The following is a 21,808-nucleotide window of genomic DNA, read 5'->3' on the forward strand; positions in this document are numbered from 1 at the left end:
TGGAAAAGTTTGAAAAATTTTAATCAGAGGTAAGCTTGTAAAAAAGGCACAGTTTTACGCTGGAATGTCTCAGACTTACTTGTCTTGGTTAAAAGAGAAAAAGAACTCCACTTCCAGCCAACAATTTGTAGTCTCTCCATAATTTCAGTCATTTCAAATCCGAATAATTTAATATAAACTGGTTTATTTGAAAACTGCCAAGCAATATTAACGTGAAATACAGCAAAGATTAGTCAGTTTAATTTAGTCGGAGTAAAAAACTATTAAACAGTCCTAGCAATAGAAATGGTTTGTGATAGTATTGTCTGTGAATTGTAGATTACTGAGTTCCTGTGATGCTTTTAAAATGTTACATTTTAAAGTGCAAAGGAAGGTCAATTCTACGTGTGCCCTTAGCAAGGGACGAAAGAGGAACATGTAATAGGTAGATTAGAATTTTGTTGATAAGCCTAATCGCTTGAATGAGTAATTTTCAAAGTTCATTTGAGTATCTACGCCACCAAATTTTATAAGGACACTATTGTGTATTTTTATTTCATCAAATAGCGGTGTTATCACGATTGTTTTGAATGAAGACTCTAAAATCCACCACCAACTCCGAGATGAATAATTTCATGATATAATGCCATTTTTAAACGGCTAATCTTCGTGGGCTTCAAACAAAACTCTTAAGGCATTTTTGAGGCGTTGATTGACGACACTTCATATGACGCTTGCAAGCTAACTACCACTGTTTGCTTTTATTCAAGCGTGGTGACTGAATCACTTAAAAATCGCTAAGCGTTTAGACAAACTGGTGTTTGACGCGCACGCTCACTGAGCGCAATATTGGCGGGTAAGTGGAGGCGCGTGGCGCGCTCTTGAGGCATGACGTAATGAAAGTGACAAGTTGAGCCACATTACCTAACAGCTTGGATTGCGAGGGTGACCAAACCGGACCGGCACAAGAGTGTCGATTTTCTAAAAGTTTGGATTTTTCCCGTCCGATTCTCTGGCCTTGGATTCTTCAAGAAAGGTAGGGGCATATCGAAACTTAAATCATTTGATCAGCACAAATTGCCTGATTCGTATATTGACACTGAAGGCTTGTGAGAAAAATAGAGAGACCCCTGGAATTCAACGAAGCGAAACGTAGATCGTCTCGCAGAGAATAGAACCCTAATCCAAGCCTTCAGAAAATCAGGTAGTTTTTGCTGTCTCTATTTTACCGCCGGGTTTTTCACTTTGATGTTCCTTGTATTAAACAGTCATAGTTTCCATTTCGTAAAAATCAATCTACGGAAACATCCATGCCAAGCCAAGCCTGAAAAAGGGTTTGATCATTCTTATTTTACATAGGATATATTTGTTTTCGAGACGGACGGGAGAAGAAATGAAAAACGGTTTAAATTATCTAACGATGTCGTTTAAACCGAGCAAAAGGTTGTTTCTTGTGTCGCGTACTCCTTTACCCTTGATTTTCACTTGGATATAAATGATTGTTTAAAGAAGTACCTGTTTGCTCGTACAAACATGATTAGGCAATAAGAAATCATAGCGGTGATTTTAACCCCATATTTTGACTGAGTTAATTGTTTTCATTCCTTGTTAGAAAGACCAAAAGAGCCACTAAACCGATGTAGCGAATATTTCCTACACGTTCAGCTACTCGCGTTCAATGTGAACTTGCTGTTTGCTCAGAAGTCACTGAACCCGCATGACCCGAAAGACCAGTGTCAATTTGATCATGTTTTTAGCCTGTCAAATTAACTGAAGTGTACAACTAAGCGCCAAATGGATCAGTGATTTTGGAGAATATTTCGGTTATTCACGGTCGATACGGGGCGTGATTAGTATCCTCTGAAGTGCCGAGAAAAACTCCAAGCGCGCGAAGAACGCGCCAGAGGAAATTTCGCTATCGCGCGTGTTTTTACCCCCCTTTTCTTCAATGATCCTTGAAAAGAGAGTCTTGCTGGGATTAACCATAATAAGGCCTTCCTTCGTTTACAAACTGCAGTGGGATTTTCCGTCGTAAGATGTCTTGAACAAGTTTGTTCTTGTTCGAAATTTACGATATCAACTGCGCGAACTAAAGTGTTCTTGCCATGCGCTTTCTATGGTTTATTAGGATTTCTCATGCTTGTCATCGAAATTCAGTCTGTGGTAGCTTACATATCGGTATTTCTTTTATTTTTAATAGAAAAAAAGTGCACCAGTATTTTTAGCTCAATCAGCTACAGATTTACCATGGTAGGCAAAGAAAGTTGATTTTTCACAAGAACGTTTTCTGAGTTGCTCTCAAAGTCTTTGTCTCGTTATAAGGATAATGTTCTCAGTGGTCTTCAGTGTCCGACCTAACCAAGCGATAATGAGAGGTGTTTTTTTTCAACACCAAATTATATTATTCGGTGATAACTGTTTGTTTCCTTTACTCTTTTACCCTGCTCTAAAATTGTCAACCTCTAACATTTCTTAGGCTACCAACCTGATGGTTTAGCTTGGCATGATTAGATAGGAACAGAAATTGGGGCAAATTATCGATATTCGAAATAAAAATAGGACTCGAGCATTATATCTTATTGTTACTTAATTTTGTGGGAACTTAATTTCGCGTTAGAACGGGCATATTTGGCGGGATTTAAATTTCGCGATTTGCACCCCCCCCCCCCCCGGCGCCAAAAAAAGAAATGCGTTAACTGAAAGGAACTAATTGTCGCAAAATTGTCAAACCATTGATCTTCATTTAAAAAAATTATGTAGTTTCAGAATTGGCACGATATTTTCCGTAGCGATGGTTTCCCATGACACTGGGCAAATTCAGATAAGAAAACTACCCAAGCAATTCCTATACTTTCTCCCATCCGTTTGGCAACATATAGTTTTACCTCACTGCTAGTCAAGTTGTTGTAAAGGCTTACCATCTACGTTGATTAAAGAATTGCAAAGCTAGGTATTAAATTAGCCTGCTTAATTTCGCAAAAACGTTTTTTCGCGGGTCTTTAATAAGGTCTTAAATTAAAGACTTTCATTAAGTGTCACGAAAATAAGTAATAATAACGGTACATTAGTATCGCTGAAGGGCTACCCAGATTTATAACTCTACAAATATAATACAACTATAAACAAATTTAGCGATTAAACAAAATAAATTCACAGATACTTTTGTGATATTTTTTCATGACAATAAATGCAATTATGAAAATTCTGTTTTGATCTCGGGACGTACTGAAGTGTTTTTAGGTCCTGGATCATATGTTCCTAACACTTGTTTTCATCACAGTGAATTGTTTGTTTATAGTTTCAGATTTCAGGTCATTTCAGAAAACACTGGGCTCTTTACAGTTTATGCACCCAAGCAAAACATGAAGAGCTAATCAAAGTAAATTCCAAATTTTCGGGTTATAAATTTCAGTCAATGAGTCCGAATTATACGTACTGAGCTCATACACGAGCGAAAGGTGTACATTTTTATCTTTAAATGTTGCGATAAAAGACTAGCTATGTATTTCTCTAGCTTGTCAGCTCGTTGAGAGAGACATTTTGAAGGCACTGAACAAAAAGAACATAGGTTTTCAGCCTCTAATTCATCAAAGGACTCTTTCAAGTGGAAAAGTGACAAGCAATTGTCGTTCCATGAGAAATTTAAATTATTTATTGGAGAAAAAGTAAGCAATGAAACGAGTACAGCGAGGGCCTTAACATGGTTTGTAAATATAATAAATTTGCCTCATGAAAACCGTCTGAAGCTGTGTGGACCGTTTTGCGTGAAAAAAAAAAAAAAAAAAGCATTCACTAAAAAAGTCAAACTTCTTGAAAACACTCTTGCGACACATTTAAACGTTTTAAGTTGGTGTTGTAAGACTTTTTAATGCGGACAATCGAGGCATTTTAAACCAAATGTTTAGTGCTACTTTTAAGTTCCCCTAAAACTTAAATAACTCAACACGTCAATTTTGTTGCATGGTGTAAATACAAGAATAAAATAGCGCGGTTTTTCGTGGAATTGGTAGTGGAAAGTTCTTGATATTTAGTTGTATGCCGTTCTCATTCTGATGCGGAATAATCGACCCAAATTCGTACAGATCTCTTTTCGATCGTTGTTGTCTTCTCTCAGTTTTATTAGTTGAAAGGATTACTTAGATGATAAACGAAGGAAGCGTTAACGAAGATCACACTCTAATTTCCGGGAATAGAAGGGGGCGGTTATGATGTCAGCCCTTCCCAGGGTATGAGTGCAGGTACCAGTTAGTCGCCATGATAGGGTAACTTAACCAGAAAATCTCTGATCAGTCATCTTGTTTTCGCACGTCTGTATTTTTATTTTCAGGCTATGAAGGCTGCAACAGGCCTGCTCAGGCTGACTTTAGGCCTCGCTTTGTTTGTATTAGCGGTAAGTGTGTGTAGTTCTTTCTATTTCTTGATCAAAGTAATACCTGTGTCAGCGTTTAGCTTGCTTCGTTTATTATAAGCTCGGCGACTGGAACCGCGGAAATTCTAACAAGGACGTGAAAGCTATGAAGGTCCCAGTCAATCTAAACAGCCTTATTGGATATTCCGTTCTGAGTGGCAGTATAGGCAATGTGTATTCTAGAACTCATTTTCTCCTCTAGTTTGTTAAACCTCAAAGGTAATACTCTATTTTACCGTTTCCATGTATAATTTTTATAACCATCCTAGAAAGAATAATTTCAAATCAGAGCTTCTTTTTCTGTTGAAGTGTTTAGATCCGAAATTCGCATTACCTGACAACCTTATCTTTAGAGACTGAATGATTAGCAGAATCAATAAGTCAATCATGCACCGTTGAAGGCTAATTCAGTAAAAAACGTTGAATCTTATTCAAACAATTAGTCATATTAGTTAGTCGTATTAGCCTCACAATGTGCGCCGGGAAATCTGCACCTTCTTTCATATCCCACTAAAAATTAGAATGAAAATAACTCACGACCGACACATGGAGAACATGCAACAAATTGGGAACCTTCAAACAACTTAATTTGAAGTGACACTGCTTCTTGATGTCAGGATCTCAAACTGATATCAATGCATTTATTCCTGCCATCCGTCCGCACGTTTATTCTCTTTTGGCCGCGCGTATATTTCCCGCGTCTTCGCTTTCAAAAGCATGCAGGCAATCTGAGAAGCAAAAAGGCTATTGCAACTGTCATTTACACACGTATTCTGTACAAAAACCGTTGATTAAGTGAAGCTGACTAAAACGTCATTGATAACCAGTAATAAATACTAAAGCTCTGCAAGTCTGTTTGTGGAGAAGTGTTAACAAAATGTTCCCTAGTCTGATGTCATTCGCCTTACTTCTCAGTTGACAGACGTCCTTATCCAGAGCAAGGCGAACCAGACATTCCGTTAGGGTTTTAGATGGCTCCTTTTATAGCTTTGAGTATTTTTTTAGGGAAAGGGGCTCTATTGTTCGTAAGACAATGATGAGAAATCAACTACGCGTAGGCAGATCACCGAGAGAGAAATTCAAAATTCTTCGGGGGCGATAAGTGTTACAAACCCAGCTTTGGGTGGGAGGGTTGGGAAAGGATTGTTGCAGCTTGCACACGTCAAAAGGGACCAGGGTGGGGGAGCTTGTAACAAGAAGAGCGAGGTCTAGACAGTAAACCAGCGAACACAAACGCTTGTTAGGTTCAATTAGATGACTTTGAATAGTTCATTGCGTTGAAAAATCCTAACCATCACAATAGACCTTTTTCATAAATGGCTGCCAATGATAAATTATTTTGTAAGTATTAAAATAACCTCGTTTTTGAGTAAATAATTCAAAAGAATTTTTACTCCCAAACGAGTTTATTGAGGCTAATTTAAACGCATACAAAAGAATCTTAAATTGGCAGCTACTAATGAAACGGTCTATAGGCAAAGTCTGATACGGACTCGCTTGGAAAGGAAGTGGAGTTACTCACAAGCTTTTCAAAGGACGCAATAGAACGCTAATAGCCTAAATTTCTATTTATCTATTTATTTATTTGTTTATTTACTTTTAGCACTGTTCACCTATGCCGCGCAAACCACATATACTTCAGAAGCGTGACAACATTTTGAGCTACTACTGGGATCAAAAACTACCCCTCGGGTTTTTTGTCAACGGTCAAGGTGGTTTGATGGGACCTCCGGGACCTCCTGGACCTCCCGGGACCCCCGGTTACGTCATGGGTGGAAGTGGAAGTGGAAGTGGTGACGCCGTTGCTCGTGGAGGAATTCCTGGGCCTCGTGGTCCCCCGGGACCACCCGGACCTCCCGGACCTGGAAATGCTCTTGCTGTAAGTATAAACTACTCCAGCAGATATTGTAGAGCTAAACAGGAGAAAGTTTTCAACGAAATTAATGCTTATTCCCTTGAGTTCGGGAAAAGTCGAGAGAAGCAAATATAACAATTGTCAGAGTTGTAAGCTAAGCACTGTTCCAGCAGAAATCTATCTGTCAAATGTCTATCTGTAAACGTGTCATTGCTTTTACAATTTTCATTATTTGCCCTCACAGCCTTGAAAATGCCTCGGAATTTCTCTCTCTGTAGGGTCCTCAGGAAACCATCACGTGCGAGGGGGAGAAGGAATGGATCGAGTGCCCGCAGTACAAAGTTATCAAAATCAATTCTGCTTTCTGGGGACGTGACGATACCGCCACGTGTACCACGAATGGCGTTCAACACGGACTCAGCACCTCCGACATGTGCCCTCAAGACGAATCGAACTCTATGACCAAAGTGGAAGGACAGTGTAAAGACGAACAAGCCTGTGAGCTGGCAGCCACATCTACTTTCTTTGACAAGACCGATTGTGGACAGGTCTATAAGTATCTCCGTGTCAACTACGAGTGTCTACCTAGCGAGTCAAGAGTGAAAGCAGCTATTCAAAGATCAAGAATAGCCGGTTAATTTGATTCTCTGTGTGACTGACATAGCTTCTATCACGTGATAAGCTACGAAACGTTTTTACCGCCTAATATGGTTAGGCTGTCCGAAGCATCCGGGACTTCATCGTCAACCAGCTTACTTGGTAACCGCTTGATCGTCTGTCGGGGAAAACTTCATCTGACGGCACAAATCATGTTTCTCTACATCACGTGTTGACCTTACTCTGAACACTTACGAAGGACTGGAGAAAAAAAGTTGGCAGCGAATTAACATACCACGTCATGTTAGACGGTGAAAAACGTTTTGTTTGAGATAAAGGATAGATAAAATAGAAGGATTCGCTTTTCGTGATGAGTTTTTCAGAGAACATTGTGTAAAGCTTTGCTGTAAACTAGGAAAGCACTTCATTCCATCACATTACACATTATTTTTAATTTAATACCGAATGTGTATATAGTAATGTTTCTAAAACCTTTGGCGCATATTTTACGTGAGCCTCTTGGATTCCTTGTAAAAAATTACCAGCGGTTACACGGATGTAACTATGCGCACGATCTAACAGACATAACTGACAAGTGGACAAACTGACTAGAAAAATTATAACGCGCTGTTATAGATTCTGCGCATGCTCGTAGTAGTTGTGTTAATCACTGCAGTGGACCTAAATCATGCTTGTGTTGCTATTGAATATAAACTCATGAAATTTGTGACAGTAAAGCTCTATGGTCTTTTAAGATTTATTGCGTTTACACTGAGATGTGGGAACTGAACGACCCTTTAATATCATGGGTGACAAAATTGCCATGGTATCGTTTGGCGCGAAATTTCTCGATACAATAAATAAGTCAAAAGCTCACTATTGTAACCGTAACTTGCGTTTGTCACCCACGATATTAAAAGGTAATCAAATGATATACTAGTGAAATTGAGCGAGGGGAATTATTAGAATTTTGACAAAACGCGCGTTGATTTCTTTCCCAATTTTACTCGTCCTCATTTGATTACCCATACAAATGGGACTCAGGCACGGCGACCTGTTCTTCGAGCATGCTTTTTCGCCGTTCGAAAAAAAACTCAAAAGTGTCGCCTCCACACTACAAAAACATCTTTGTCTTATTGTTACAAATCTCGTTAGATACAGCCGTATATATATTTAAATTCAGGAAAAGTTGTTCAAACACTTATAGGGTAACTGTCTTAATTATTTGTGAGCGTAATCATTTGTGTTTTCGGAGCGTTTTCTCCTTCCACACTTAATTATAAACACACAAAAAACCGGTGATTTGCGGCGAGAAAACGTCGTTTATGTGATTAACTAGACACCAGTGTTTTCGAAAACCTAGCTCTGTTTTCGTTGTCCTCCCTAATACGATAGAGTTCCGTTTTCAAATTTTTTTCGTCTGGACTGCGTTTTTAATTTAATGTGTTTTCGGTAGCTTTAGTATGGACGACTGTAGTGAGCGAAAACGCGTCCGTAGTGTGGAAAGGGCCTCAATCCAGGCATAAAACTCTTTTAACCTTCTTTATTGCTTTATTGTGTAGCTACCGGCTTTTAGCCATCACAGGTACGGCTGACATCCTTCAGGGATTTGTTGCTTAATGTGATTCTTTGAGTCCTAGAATTGCTAGATGCCCATTTCTTGTGAAAAAAAAAACTTCAGTTATCCAGACTATCGCATGTGAGGTTGCAATGTCAATCAGCGTAGCAGCTTATTTTTGATATTTAAATTACAAAACCTTTCCTAAAAAGTTCTGCAAATCCTGGCCCCTCATCCCTTTTGCTCAGAAGTCTCAGAGTCTGTCATAGTTTAGCACCCTAAACTAAAATAAGGCAATTGCAATATATTGTTGAAATTAGTCAAGACCAGTAAAACGATCAACTGCAAGCGTAATTGTTGATTTAGTGACAGTTCAGTATGAAGGAGATTACGTGGATTGTATATAACCGCTAACTGCAAGGAATGCTGTAACAAAGTAACCAGTCAAAATGGCGACGGTGGAAGCCGGTGAGGACGTGTTTGTTTCGTTATGGTAAACTCCAGTGTACTCACTTTTTCGTTTTTCTTAATAACTGAGAAAAACAATAGGAAGTCTGCGATGGGAATCAGAGCAGCAAAGAAGAACGCAAAGGTAAGCGAAAGGAAATCGTGTACAAATCAATCGAATCGATCGAAGTGATCAAATAGAGGCAGCAACATTCCCCAGGGAGGAATAACCCGTGTATGTATAATCCCTATATCTCATAATAAAACCGCCTGCTCGCACGTTAATATATCACGAGGATCTGCGTAGTTCATGCGAAGATCTGTAAGGGGGAATGCATCCCGGTGGACAGGAATTTGATTTCCCTGATTGTTACTATGGTTTATAGGGTAGGGAATTGGACACCATATTGGAGGAGTAGTGGTGGGGTGGAGAGGTGGGGGGGCGGGGGGTTTGAACACGTGAACACGTGACCTTGAAGGCAAAGCATTCAAAAGCAGTTCGTTGTTGGAAGGCTTCCAACAAGCAGCTCGTTGTATTGCGATTTTAATGATATACGAAAACAATACTTTGAGCAAAATGTATCCATCGGATTGCTCCATTGCCAGTCCAATATTCTCTAAGTATTGCACCGGGTACTGTCCCGAATGATCCCGCACGATCGATCACCCTTAAAGATTTTCTGTTAGTTTTATGGCTTACGTTACTGAGACAACTTGCTTTCAGATAAGAAATTAACTTTTTCTTTTTCGTACAACTGTCTGTCCCTTCCGTTGTTTTCAGCCTAGTCGGCACCCAATCAGAATTGCGCTTTGAAGTTTACAATGATTTCCAGTCCGTGATCGAGGCTTTTTTCCAAAAATTTTCAGTCGGGTGATAAATTTCTTATTAACCAAGCTTGGTCGGACTGTACTATGAGAAGGTCGGCCCTCGGTGACCGTCTTTTTTGTACTGTCGAGGCCTTGGGGCCGTCGCGGGCCTTGCATGAGCCGATTGGGCGGGGGTTGACTTAGGGTTGGCCCGGAGGGAATGCTGAAAGTTCGAATTGATGGTTCCACGAGTTCAGTAGTTTGCTCCAAGCTAGTTTGAAGTTCACGCTTTCGAAATAGGTCACTGACAAAGCAGGTGTGTTTTACAGGTTGCAAGTCGCAGGTGACAGAAAACCCTAATATCAAAATAAATCTTAACCCTATTCTTACCACAAGAACAACATTTGCCTAGATATATTTGATGAATCAGACGCCATCCAATTCCTGGATGAAATGTTATTCTCTGTGTAATAGTGCGTGATAAATTTGTGTCGCTTTCTTAACCCGCAATCTGTAAAATAAACCTCCCTGCGCCGACACCTGCTATAGATACATAGTCCTTCTTGTGCAAAGAAAGCTTTAATGTACAAACGAGCCTAAAAAGATAATGGGTTATGTTATCTAGTGTAACAGGTATCAGGACGACAAAATGTTACCTGAATGCTAGCAGTTTCTCGTGATAAGCAAACACCGAAGAGGTGATCTTCCAGTGGTAAAGCCGTGGCCAGCGGGAAGCGTGGCCTTGCTGGGAATTGAAGAGTCAGTGCCGTTTTATCGCGCTATTCTTGCTTACGCTCCACACATTTACAGAAAACTACAGATTCTTATGAATCCTTACTTAGCAATACTCTATGGCCAATAGGTTCATCGACAACTGCTTTTGCCTGACAAATTCGGACGGCATTGCATAAGTGAGAACGTAACGGTTGTGGGGTCATTATTAAGAATTGCATATTAATAAAATAAAAACGTATTTCTTCTCTTGTTGATTTAACTTTCCAAGTCTTGACATTTTGTACTTCAATCGATTAGGCAAGCACTGGAATTTTTATAGCGCAAGATGCGACGTATGGGTTTTGTCTCGGCTCTTCTGTGGTCTGCCATACCCTCTTGATATTTCTTAATCAAGATCTAATCGATCTTGATTATTCATCTTGCCATGTCAGAACGTCATTTACTTGTACAAAAGGAAATCCCTCGGAAGCTATCTGGCACCCATTCCACTCATCATTCTGCAGTCATATCCAACTTTCAAAAACTTCGGCACGCCGGGACACATCGATTTCTCGAAGAACATCTCAGACACCGGAAAGGTACAAGTTGGACGCTTCTCACAAACATGGCGTAGAAACTTCAAAGTCTCGCCTGCCGGTGGACAGAGCTTCAGTGGGTTGGAGTGATTGTCAGGTAAACATGTTTTAAGATCGTCCCTTCCCCAGAACGCAGAATTGATTTTAAGTCCCTCCTCCTCTCCTGCACAAGACAACGTTAACATATTCCCCTGGCAGCCCAGTGCTGTGGCGTTCCCTAGCCGAACCCATTTGGTAAGCTTGCTTTCAAACGCAGGCAGCCCAATCACCGTGACAAGCCAAGACAAACACCACAGTATATAACTCCATTCCAACTGAGGGCGCATGCTAAAGGCGCCAGAAAATCACGAGATAAGATGGATTCAATGTAGAGCTTATACTTCCTCTAGTTTGTGTTTAATAAACCGCTATTCAGGTTATAACAGAAATACTGTATTATTAATTATTTTCTCTACACGCCAATTGACTTTGTGATCAGAGCACCTGTAGTTCTTGGCCTTGTTATTATACGCCATTTGTCCGCCTCGTGCGGTAGCCGTCTAACGAATTTAGCTTTCCTGCTTCACCATTAATTGCTGATTTACTTCGTTAGGGACATTAGCATTTTGATCTTTGCTGCTGAGATTCTTGTTTCTCTTGGTTTGTTTTGGAGGGCGTAAAAACCGAGAGATCTTACTAGAATTGCACTGTTTACTGAGAATCGTCACGAATACAAGAAACAGGAGTCGAGAATTGGAAATGCTCAGTTTCTTTACAGTGGTCTATTTTCTCTTGTTAATTCAGTTATAAACAATGCCCGCGGGAACAAAGTATAGCGACTGCTGATAGCAAATTTATCGCAAAATGTGGTCGTTTTCTTTCCGAGGGGATCTTAATTCCTTTCGTCGTATTATAAACAGCCATAACGCTGACATTCACCACAAACACCTCTGGTTGTTAAAAACTAAGAAACTGTTAAACTTATTTAACGTTACGTTTTTGGTCATTATTCTGTTAAAGAACTCCGGCACGATAGGGATTTGACTGAACTTTTACAGGGAATAGATTGAGATGACCTTCTAATCTTTTCGACTCGGTTAGTTTAGTTTTTGAGTCCCGCCTGACATATCTGCAAAACAGCATTGGTCGCTAATTGTATCGATTCTATTTGTAATAATCTGCAATTTCTTCGTGGACTTGAACGGCCCAACGTTAATGCTGTGGAACACGGCAAACAAATTCTCTCATTGTTTGAGCTATCGTCGATCCGATGAAGATGATTTTATCTCAAAACGCCCAGTTAATTACCACAAGCTCGCGTTCTGTCCCCGACGTCAGATACAAAATGTCATAGTGACCTGTGATTTAGGAACAGATTGATGACCTGATCATAAACAAACAGGTGTCATGGCCAACCTGTCAACGATAAACAGCCATCGGATTGTACTCATAAAGAAGAGAATTCTCACCAACAATCGCTTTTGCTCCAAAAAATTTTAACAAAAGGAAAAATTATCTCGTTAAATCACCCGCGATTTACTAATTTTCCCCAAAAAAGCAAAGGTGAAAGACGTTTGAGCGCATGCGTTCTCAACAAGCTTGCATACCAGGGAGATGACATAATTACGTAAGCTGGAGGATGACTTTATGAAAACAGCATTTGCACGCACCGCCGGCCTGTCATAATTTTGAAAAATTAGAAAATTCTCTCCGTCCAAGGTAACTTTTGACCAGTTTTTTTCAACGTGGTTTTATTTCAGATTTCATATGAATCTGATTTTTCGAATAAGTGGTATTTCATTCGTCTGTTTCTATGTTTGTTCGTAGCTGACGGTCAGTTTGTCTGCTCGATTTGCTGGTCACCCGAGCAGTCTACCTGTGACTTAATATTACGAGGTAAGAACGAATTTGTTCGTCCGTCAGTTTTTATGTTACTGCTGGGGTTGAAATGCTTTGTTCAGATTTGAGATTATCACTTTCATCTGTAGCCTGTCGTTATTGACCTTACGCCTCACTTAGCTTCTGGAGAAGAAACAAAATGGCGATTAACTAAGCTCGGCTGTTTCGATTCCCTGATCGAAGGGTTAATTTACTACAGCTGAGTACTTAATATATAAATAAGAGTCAAGCCATTTCTTCTTTATTGACTTGTTTGTGAAAGTCAGAGAATCATTGCCAGCTATTCTCGGCCGCTAAATCAGTACAGTAAGATTTAATTTTCTGCAAGATGTTTCATGGTCGCCCTTTTTTGCATAGCAATTGAACTCAAAACGTTTTCCTACAAACTTCCTTTACAACAGTTCGTCAACAAAACTGGCAAAAGCCGAGCAGTAAGCAAACGGCAATTGTGCCGAGGAGCCCTTTCTTCCACATTTAACAGGTAGGACTGAAGAGATTTATAGACATTTGTACTGCAGAAAAGCTCTTGGCTGAAAAAAAGAAACGTCCAAGAAAATGACCTAAGTATTTTCAAGTAATCAGCATTCTCCTTGTTGCGTATGGGACACTTAACATTATTCTAAAATGACCGGAAGTTGAAGAGATGAAACCACATACTGAGATTAAACTGGCGTCTTGAACGATAGCCCTGGTTTAGAAAAAGCCGAGAAATTTTGACTTAACTCTAACGCTCAAACGTCAGCTGCCCATCTTAACTCTAATTAAAAGAGTGTTAACTGTTTTGCAGCTCAGGTCATTAGATCAACATAACCCCGTAGCTATTGCTGACATGACTTATTGTGGAACACTTGGGACAAATTTGAGGCATGAAAAAGTCTCAGGAACGCTTTTTACATAAACGTCTCTTTATTATTATTTTTATAATAGGACATTGCTTTTTGTTGTTATTTTGCATGACTGACCACCTGGTTTTCTTTGTAGTCAAAATATGACGCTGCAACTGACAGCTTTGACCACGATATTAATTGTCGCTTTCGCCGAGTGTAAGGTAAGGACAAATGACATTTATAGACCCTTTTTTCTGGTTGCTTACCTGGAAATTAGCTTGTGCGTCTTAATAGATGCACCGAGTCCTTACTGAGCGTGGGGTGCCTTTTTCACGTGAAATTTAAATGAAGTTATGGTTTTCTTTTGTGCGTGTGCGTTCTGTTTGGTTTGAGGATGCATCAAGATCTCTTGTTGACGATTCCTCTTCCTCTCGATCTGTTTGACAACACACTGTTATTGCGAGCACGGAATAAATGTCATTCACTATTGATATAGTGTATGCTATTTTTTTTGCTACATATTAAAATTTATCGCATATAACTAGAGAAAATTTGGGCACCCAGCATAGTCGTTACATCTCGGTTGAACTGATTCTTCATAACATTAAAGATTGCTCCTTCTGAGTGTCATGAAACATTAAAAGAATGAAGCTGTCTGAAATGAACTTTTATTGCTGCGTCGTGGAATTGAACCCTGTTTTATATGATCACACTTTACAGCTTAGCGATGTCCCCGACAATGTTCAGCTTCAAAAGGATTCGGACATCAATTTAATGGAAGTCTTAGAGAGCCTTGCGCCTGTCCCTAGCGAGGAAGTGGTAGCTATAAGACCCAAGGGAGAGGGAATAGAGAGATTCAGACGACGAGTGGAACCTGCTAGTGGAGTGTCATCTCTTCCAGATCTTCCAGATCTCCCAGCACCCCAAGAAAATAACTCGATCTTCAGCCAGAGACCGTTTTCTGACAGTGGAGCTGCGCCTCCCTCGGGAGAAGGTGAATGGGACAGTGGACATGCTGCGTCGTCAAAAACAAAGAAAAGCGTAATCACTGGAGAGGATGCTTCTGGTTCTGGGGAGGGATCAGGAGTTGTAGAACAGGAGAAAGCCAAACCTGTTGAAGAAGATAAACCAGTTGTGTTGAAACCCTCCAACTCTGCTACTGAGTCCACCTCAGCTAGCGAAGAGGAAGGTAGTGCTGTGACTACATCAGCTGTAGCTGCCGATACGTCGGAAAATTTTTCTGAACCACAACCGCCACCGGTCGCCATTTCACATAACGCCGAAACAAAACAAACCTCCGCTGATGTTGCTGGCACCGCGTCCTTCAACGCCGCGGAGCCTGAGGAAGCTTATTCCGCCCAGCAGTTGTCACTGACAAACAATACCGTATCGAATCAAACCAGCAATGCAAACAATGAGTCGGCTACTGTACCAGTTACCGAGGAAGAAGGTCAACAAACAAGTGCTAACGGTGATCACACACCTGAATCCAGTGGATTAGCAGAAGGAGCTCATCCTGTTACATTTGCCGATTCTAATCAGGAACATGTAGCATCAGGATCAGGGGAGACAGAGGAGTCAAGCGGGGGTGGAGTGAATGCGGATGAACTTGCCTTCATTGCTGGTCTTCAAAAGGCAAAGAAGCAACAGGGCACGGTACCGCAAACACCAAAGAGGACAAAACTCCCAGGTAGCATAGGAAACGACGAAGATGACAGCGACGATGATAGTGATGAAGTGAGTGGAGATGTCAGTGGAGAGCAATCTGATTCCAGTGCAAGTGGCAGCCAAGAAGATGAGACCGCCTCCTCTGGCTCAGATGATGTTCAGGACGTCAAGGGTCACCAGAGGTCGGATACGAGACATGCACTTTGGGAAAATGATTCACGAGAAGAGGATGACGCTTCAGCTTATTCTTCAGGCTCGGCCTCTGACGAAGATGAAGATGATGACGATGATGACGATGATGAAGATGATTCAGGAGAGTCCAGCGCTGACGAAGTAGAAAGAAGAGACACCATAGTTGATGTGGCTAGTGGATCTGGAGTAAGCTTCCTTTCGGGCGTAGGCCAATCCGAACATGATGAAGGCTCTTCAGAAAGCTCCGGGGAAGATGATGATCCAGGGGATACCTTGCCAGGCAGCATTGGCGAAGTAAATGACATTGAAAAACTCGAGCAGAAACCTGCAGAACCAGTGATTGCAACTGGCTTTGCCTTTTCGTCTGGATCCGGTGAACCTGTGGCAAACAACGTGAAGCAAGCGGATACGTCAGGTTCTGGTTTACCCGAGGTAGCTAAAGCCCAGGATTCAAAGATAAAATCAGTGCAAGATAAAATACCGTCAAAGCCTTCCACTGTATCAAAAGTGTCAGGGGAAGCCCAACTTCCGGGCAGTTTTGGTGGTATAACCGACATTGAGAAACTTGAATCAGACGACCGTGCTGATGCAGCTTCTGATGCGTCTGGTTCAGGAGAGTCTACTCCAAGCCTGGTAAACTCGGGCAGTCAATTAAGCTCAGAGGAATCTTTATTGCAACAGGTTTTGCCAAGTGCTTTGTCGGGATCTGGGGAGTCGGAAAAGCCAGAAGAAAGTCTCCCAGGAAGTATAGGGGGACAGATTAGTATGGCTGAGGTAGACGATTCCTCCAACTCGGGGTCTGGAGATGAAGCTGTGAAGATAGTCAGTCCTACGTCAGGTACGGGTTCGGGAGAAAGTCCAAAGACCCGTTCTCATGTTGCTGTTGTATCCGTCGCGCAACAGTCGCACAGTTCTGGATCAGGAAGCGACGAACAGCTCAGCGGCTCTGGAATTGCTGACGACCTTCAGTCTTTAGTGTCTTCATCAGAGGACGAGACTCTTCCAGGTAGTGTTGGAGCTGTGGGTCCTAACCTCATGACCATGGCTTCTCCGGAAAACAAACCAGGCTCTGGCATGGCAGACCAGTCAGGTTCTGGCTCGGGAGTTGGCTCTGGGCTACATGAAGAAGACAATTTGATGAAGACATTTCAGTTTGCCGATAATTCTGGATCAGGGTCAGGGCAAGTGGAAAACGATGAAGCTGCATCACCAAATACGATAGAAACAACAAAGGTCTCCGAACCAGTCACGGCCTTCACATATCAAAATAATGTCTCTCAGTCAGCCAATTCGACGATCATTTTGCAGACGAAGCCTTCAAGTGAAAAGGCAGAAGGCAGTAGTGGGGAATTTGGACTTCTCAAATCCCTTCAGCCTTCCCAAGGATCTGGTGCTGTCGAGGAGCCGTTACCAGGTGGATTTGGTAACGGAGATAGCGCCGACATCCAATCTCTGGCTGGATCTGGAGGGGAGGATGCTTCTGGCTTCACTTTTCAGTCTGGATTTGGATCCTTCCTCGATGAAGGAAGCTCTGCATCTGGATCAGGAAGCCTCGACGTGGCATCTGGCGTATCAGGTAGTAGCAGCAGCGGCAGCGGTAAAATTTCTTATTACTCAAATGAACTCGAAATGTTGGCGAAAAAGGACTATGCCCCAACAGTTTCAGCATCAGCATCAGCATCAGCATCAGCATCAGCAAGCGCGGAACAGGACAGTGGATCAAGTTCTGGATCGGGCTCTCAACCATTACCAGTGGCCAAGCACACTTATCTGCCAACGCCCAAGAAAGTAGGAAAAGGGATTTCGTCCACTACGTTGGCTGCATCTGCATCTGCATCAGGATTTTCTTCTTCTGGTCAGTCAGATTCTGGCGCAAGTGCACTTCCAGGCAGTGTTGGAATCGAGGAATCTTTTTCGTCCTCTGGATCGGCAATCTTCGACACTTCTGGGTCAGGATTTATCCCCAACATTGCTGATTTCCCACAGGAAGATTTACTGAACACAGAAGAGGCTTCGGGTCCTGAAGAGGTCAACGTAGTTGAGTCCGGGGCCGGGGAGGGGTCTGGTGCGCAATCTTCCGGTGACCAAGGCGTCGAGGAGACAACCGTTCGTTCTCGCACTGGTAAGGTGAAACCTATTGGTTTCAACTTAGCCTCAGGACTTCAAGCTGATATCGTACCAGCAAACTTGGGAAAGATACCTCTGAAACTGGGTGTCGGATCAGGTAGTACTTACGGCTTAGGATCTGGGGCTGGGATCGATTACGGCTCCGCCTCGGACTTCCTGTCTGGCTCGGCTGGCAGCGGTACCCTGGAGCTGACTCCGGCTACTAATCCTTCTGAAGCTATTGTGAACCTGTTCGGTAGCGCATTCAGCCCGGCTGAGAAGGAGGTAGACAGTGGGTCGAGTAGCATTGTGGAGGACGGATCAACAGTTAAACATCAAAAGCAGGGGAAGAACAGGCATCTGATACCGAGCAGTGGCAACGATGAGATTGCTCCCTATGAAGACAAGGAACAAGTTAGTTTTTGCTCCAGTTTATGAATAAAATTAACCTCGCGGCCCTTTAATTTGTCTGTGAATGAAATTATGCTATGTAATGATACCTAATCAGGGACCCATACTTGAATGATGTGCTGTCCTTTTATAAAAAAAAAAATTAGGATTTTAATTTGATTTTATACTAATGTTATGCTGTCCATTTCGATACGCCAACAGCTGTCTCTCAACAGTTACTCGGCCTTCGTTTGTTCACAATTAATATCATGGATAAATGTGATTTCAGCAAAAGGCAATTTTATGGAATAATTTCTCAATCTCTAATCACTGTCCACAAAATTTGTTTGGTTGGTCAACAGTGTTTTATCCAGAATTTAAAGAACATTATGAATTCATTTGACAGAAGGTCGAGAGAGATAAAGAGATAATTTATCTCGTTTTCCAGGTTGAATATGATCTGCCCAAGCCAGGAGATACAGTGGATCAACAGCTGTTGGACCGCTTTATGATCAGTCAGATCCTAGAACAGAATCTCACGTTATTCTATGGTGGACTTGCCGGTCGCCCGGGTAAACAAGGCTCTGTTGGTCCCCCAGGAGCACCCGGCATGCAGGGTATGTCGGGCCCCATGGGTCCCCCTGGTCCACTTGGTGAAGTAGGTGCCCCGGGTGCTGACGGGGAATCCGGTCCACTTGGTCCCCCTGGCCTTCCCGGCCCGCCTGGTTATAAAGGGGAGCAGGGACCACCGGGTCTCATGGGATTAGCCGGAGAACCAGGGGCTCCCGGAATTCCGGGGCCTTTGGGAGATATGGGACCTACTGGTCCGGAAGCTGTGATGCCGGTGAGTATTTTAACTTTTGAACTTAACATGGTTCCGATATGTGTTATTTTTCTTATTAATACAGGAAAACAAGATTCGTGTGAGAGAATTTCATCAGCAATGTTTGCAACGTCTTAAAAGCGAAATTCTCTTCTTTGTATCCTTAGAATTGCTCTTACATCTGCGAAGGAGAGAAGACTTGGCTCCAGTGTAAGCAGTATGAGACTATCAAAGTAAACCGCGCTTTTTGGGGACGAGAAGAAAACGCATTCTGTCCTGAGGCCCCAGTTGGTCTCGATGCGGACAAAGTTTGCGAGACTGATCCAGACAACACGTTTAAGAAAGTTGAAAGCCAGTGTAGGCACAACCAAGCTTGCGAAATCGTGGCTTCAAACACGTTCTTCGACGATCCAACGTGCAAGAACACGTTCAAGTATCTAAAGCTCTGCTATGAATGTATTCCGGACGAGGTACATGCAACTGATGTTTTACTCGATATGGGAAAACGTAGGAAGAGAGGAACTCGTCTCGAAGACATTCTCAGAAAGCGAAGAGAAAAATCTAGAGACAAACTGTTGAACGATCTGTGGAAACATCCATACCACGGGAATGTTGTGTAAATGGCTGTTTTCAAGATTAGGACTTTTCTTCTGAGGGATAGTTGTATATAGTTGATATCTTGGCTTACTTGGTCTTGTTATTCAATAGACGGGTCCAAGTCTAGTCCACACAAAGTAACATTATTCTGGGTTGGGGGAATGGATCAAGACTGAAGACATACACTTAGTCACGCAGAATCAATGTAATCTGTGAAACATTTTCCTATAGTTTCCTGATCCAAAAACGCCGTTGAATTCATCCACATATACACAGCTATCGCTGTTTTCAATGAAATGGCAAGAGTTTGGATTATTTTCTTGATCATTGTTTCATAATTGGTTTAGGAAGCGTATATATCGACGGCTTTTTTAAATTCGGAAAAGTAGCTGACATGCATGGTTACGATGTAAACAGGTGCATCACAACTTTTCCCCCCAAATGACGACGTTTTCGTAGAAGAAAAGAAAGAGGATTAAATTTTCTGCCTTTACACTCAAGGCGTTTCAGGTCGAACAGAGCCGTTATTAACATATAGCGGTGTTAAAAGAGTTGGCTCTTTCATATCTTTCATTTTATTCGGCCTTTAGAGGACAAGACTCGTTGAGACAAGTTGAAGAAAATTTCTTCATTGAATCTCTCGGAAATAGAGAAGTATGATCACAACTTCAAAACCTCTCGCAGAGAAGCTTAAGCAATGAGAGATTTTATTCGTAGGTAATATATAATTGCACGTTAAAAAGTTCAAATCCTTGAAATGTGAGCAAATTCCTACCCAGCTCGAGTATGTTCACCGTTTTCCTTTCTGGGAAAATACACAAAATGAATTCTTTCTGTATAATAATGTGATTATTTTATATTAAAGACCTAGCTATTAAGCTAAATCATTAGTATTGTAAATAATAGAGACGTGTCGCCCTTGCGGTAATTTGGAAAAACAGTTTCTGTCCTAGAAATATGTGGATTGTCCATAGTGTCACACTCAAACGTGTCGTGTACTTAACCTTGTAGTTCGTTGTTACAGAGGGGCATGTATGCGTCTAGGGTGTTTTTAAGAGCATTTCCTAGAATAAAAGGTTTCCAAGAAAAGTGACTTGTCAGTGTGAAATATTGCAGAATTTATTTGATTTAATTCTCTCCCGTTGATGGAATACTACACTTCGTTGTTTGGTTGAATATGGGTAGCGGAATTGTTTTGTGCAGTTTGTGTTTTGTGAGACACTCTTAGTTAAGAAGGACATTTTAGACCCCGTGCCTTGCTACAACCTTCGTATCAATGTTGACTTAATTTCGTCCCGTGATTGAATCCACACTAACATGCAACAACTTTATGGGGTCGGGTGGGTGTCAGCTGATTAAAGATTTTGGGAAAAAAAAAAGAAAAAAACCCAGCATTTTTGGGAGAGTTCTGAACTGCAATTTTCTAAGTGGTTTAGCCCAAGAGCTTGCCGATTTCAAAATTATCTGCAGAAATCAATTTAGTGGCTGTGATTGGCCGTTTCTCGTGAGCATAAAATCATAACCTGGAATTTAGCAACCAGAGACGCTGCACGTATCTTTGCACTTTTATGACATCAGATGGAATTTTTCAAAAGAGAGAGACGACGTCTGCCTTCCAGGACACCGCGAGTCCGTGGTCCATGCATGGGTGTAACTTGAATGGTTTAAATCAATCAGGAAACTGTACAATCTGGCTGATCCACTGAGGTTATCCAAAAATGATTATAATTTATCTATCCAGGCTATGTTCCACCTATTAATATCCATAATGATCCGTATTAATTTTTGACTGGGAACTTACAGTTTGAAATTCTGTGCTATTCCTCAACATCTACTCTTCCTCTCTTCAGTTCAAAAGTGGCGCCAATATCCTTGTTAAGTTTGATGTCACTAGCTTCAGTCTCCGTTCCCCTCGGCCGGTTTGCTAAATAATCCTGATTTAAAAGATTCAAAAAAAAATTTCGCGGCTTTGATCAAATGCAAAACTTTTTTGCTGCATTTTGCCCCATATAACGCAAAGATTTAATTGCGGTAAAAAAAGTGGTTATAGGCACTTAAATTATGAGTACATTTGTACACTTTTCCCTCGGCAAATTTACAAGTACAAGAGGAAATGATTTTAAAAGAAGTCCCTTTGTCCTCAGAGCCTTCGACGGGAAGCATAGGGGTGTTAAAGGACCAATAGGCTGCGCCTCGTGAGTCCACAACATTTTGACCACTGTGATGACGCGTATCGTTGTCGATAAGAGCACACACCACGCTAAACTACATTCGATTTATTAAGTAGAACATGGAATAGATCGCTCTAGGTGACTACACGATGGGATGCCCCCAGTTACGAATTTTTGTTATCCTCCTTGATCCTG

General features: G+C 41.6%; 3 protein-coding genes across 5 annotated transcripts; 2 read left to right on the forward strand and 1 right to left on the reverse strand.

The window, feature by feature from the left end:
* Positions 1–749: 749 nt before the first annotated feature.
* On the forward strand, positions 750–7,576 carry LOC110059119 (uncharacterized). Its single transcript, XM_020765801.2, has 4 exons — positions 750–1,015; positions 4,307–4,369; positions 5,991–6,266; positions 6,521–7,576. Exons 2-4 carry the CDS (start codon positions 4,310–4,312, stop codon positions 6,878–6,880), a joined length of 696 nt encoding a protein of 231 aa, XP_020621460.1. The 5' UTR covers positions 750–1,015; positions 4,307–4,309; the 3' UTR covers positions 6,881–7,576.
* A 3,279-nt stretch (positions 7,577–10,855) lies between these two features.
* LOC149106249 (latrophilin-like protein 1) lies at positions 10,856–11,287 on the reverse strand. Its single transcript, XM_089298389.1, has one exon. The coding sequence runs from the start codon at positions 11,285–11,287 to the stop codon at positions 10,856–10,858; it is 432 nt and encodes a 143-aa protein (XP_089154515.1).
* A 1,210-nt stretch (positions 11,288–12,497) lies between these two features.
* LOC110059116 (uncharacterized) lies at positions 12,498–20,829 on the forward strand. Of its 3 annotated transcripts, XM_020765796.2 has the most exons (7): positions 12,498–12,659; positions 12,768–12,836; positions 13,241–13,320; positions 13,821–13,887; positions 14,387–18,046; positions 18,471–18,866; positions 19,013–20,829. In XM_020765796.2, exons 4-7 carry the CDS (start codon positions 13,828–13,830, stop codon positions 19,463–19,465), a joined length of 4,569 nt encoding a protein of 1,522 aa, XP_020621455.2. In that variant the 5' UTR covers positions 12,498–12,659; positions 12,768–12,836; positions 13,241–13,320; positions 13,821–13,827; the 3' UTR covers positions 19,466–20,829. The 3 variants fall into 3 exon arrangements, with proteins under 3 accessions (XP_020621455.2, XP_089154226.1, XP_089154225.1); XM_089298100.1 differs by lacking the exon at positions 12,498–12,659 and having other exon boundaries at positions 12,666–12,836; XM_089298099.1 differs by lacking the exons at positions 12,498–12,659; positions 12,768–12,836 and having other exon boundaries at positions 13,160–13,320.
* The last annotated feature ends 979 nt before the right edge of the window (positions 20,830–21,808 follow it).

The sequence above is a fragment of the Orbicella faveolata genome, unplaced genomic scaffold (genome assembly GCF_042242905.1).
Source record: "Orbicella faveolata isolate gen_17 unplaced genomic scaffold, um_ofav_v1 contig_3, whole genome shotgun sequence".
Lineage (NCBI taxonomy): Eukaryota > Metazoa > Cnidaria > Anthozoa > Scleractinia > Merulinidae > Orbicella > Orbicella faveolata.

Bases quoted from the DNA above. Each gene is read 5' to 3' on its own strand.
- LOC110059119 (XM_020765801.2), top strand. From the start codon at position 4,310: ATGAAGGCTGCAACAGGCCTGCTCAGGCTGACTTTAGGCCTCGCTTTG. The intron at 4,370-5,990 runs GTAAGTGTGTGT...ATTTACTTTTAG, and splicing joins TCGCTTTGTTTGTATTAGCG to CACTGTTCACCTATGCCGCG. The intron at 6,267-6,520 runs GTAAGTATAAAC...CTCTCTCTGTAG, and splicing joins GACCTGGAAATGCTCTTGCT to GGTCCTCAGGAAACCATCAC.
- LOC149106249 (XM_089298389.1), bottom strand. From the start codon at position 11,287: ATGCGCCCTCAGTTGGAATGGAGTTATATACTGTGGTGTTTGTCTTGG.
- LOC110059116 (XM_089298099.1), top strand. From the start codon at position 13,175: ATGGTCGCCCTTTTTTGCATAGCAATTGAACTCAAAACGTTTTCCTAC. The intron at 13,321-13,820 runs GTAGGACTGAAG...TTTTCTTTGTAG, and splicing joins CTTTCTTCCACATTTAACAG to TCAAAATATGACGCTGCAAC. The intron at 18,867-19,012 runs GTGAGTATTTTA...TTGTATCCTTAG, and splicing joins GTCCGGAAGCTGTGATGCCG to AATTGCTCTTACATCTGCGA.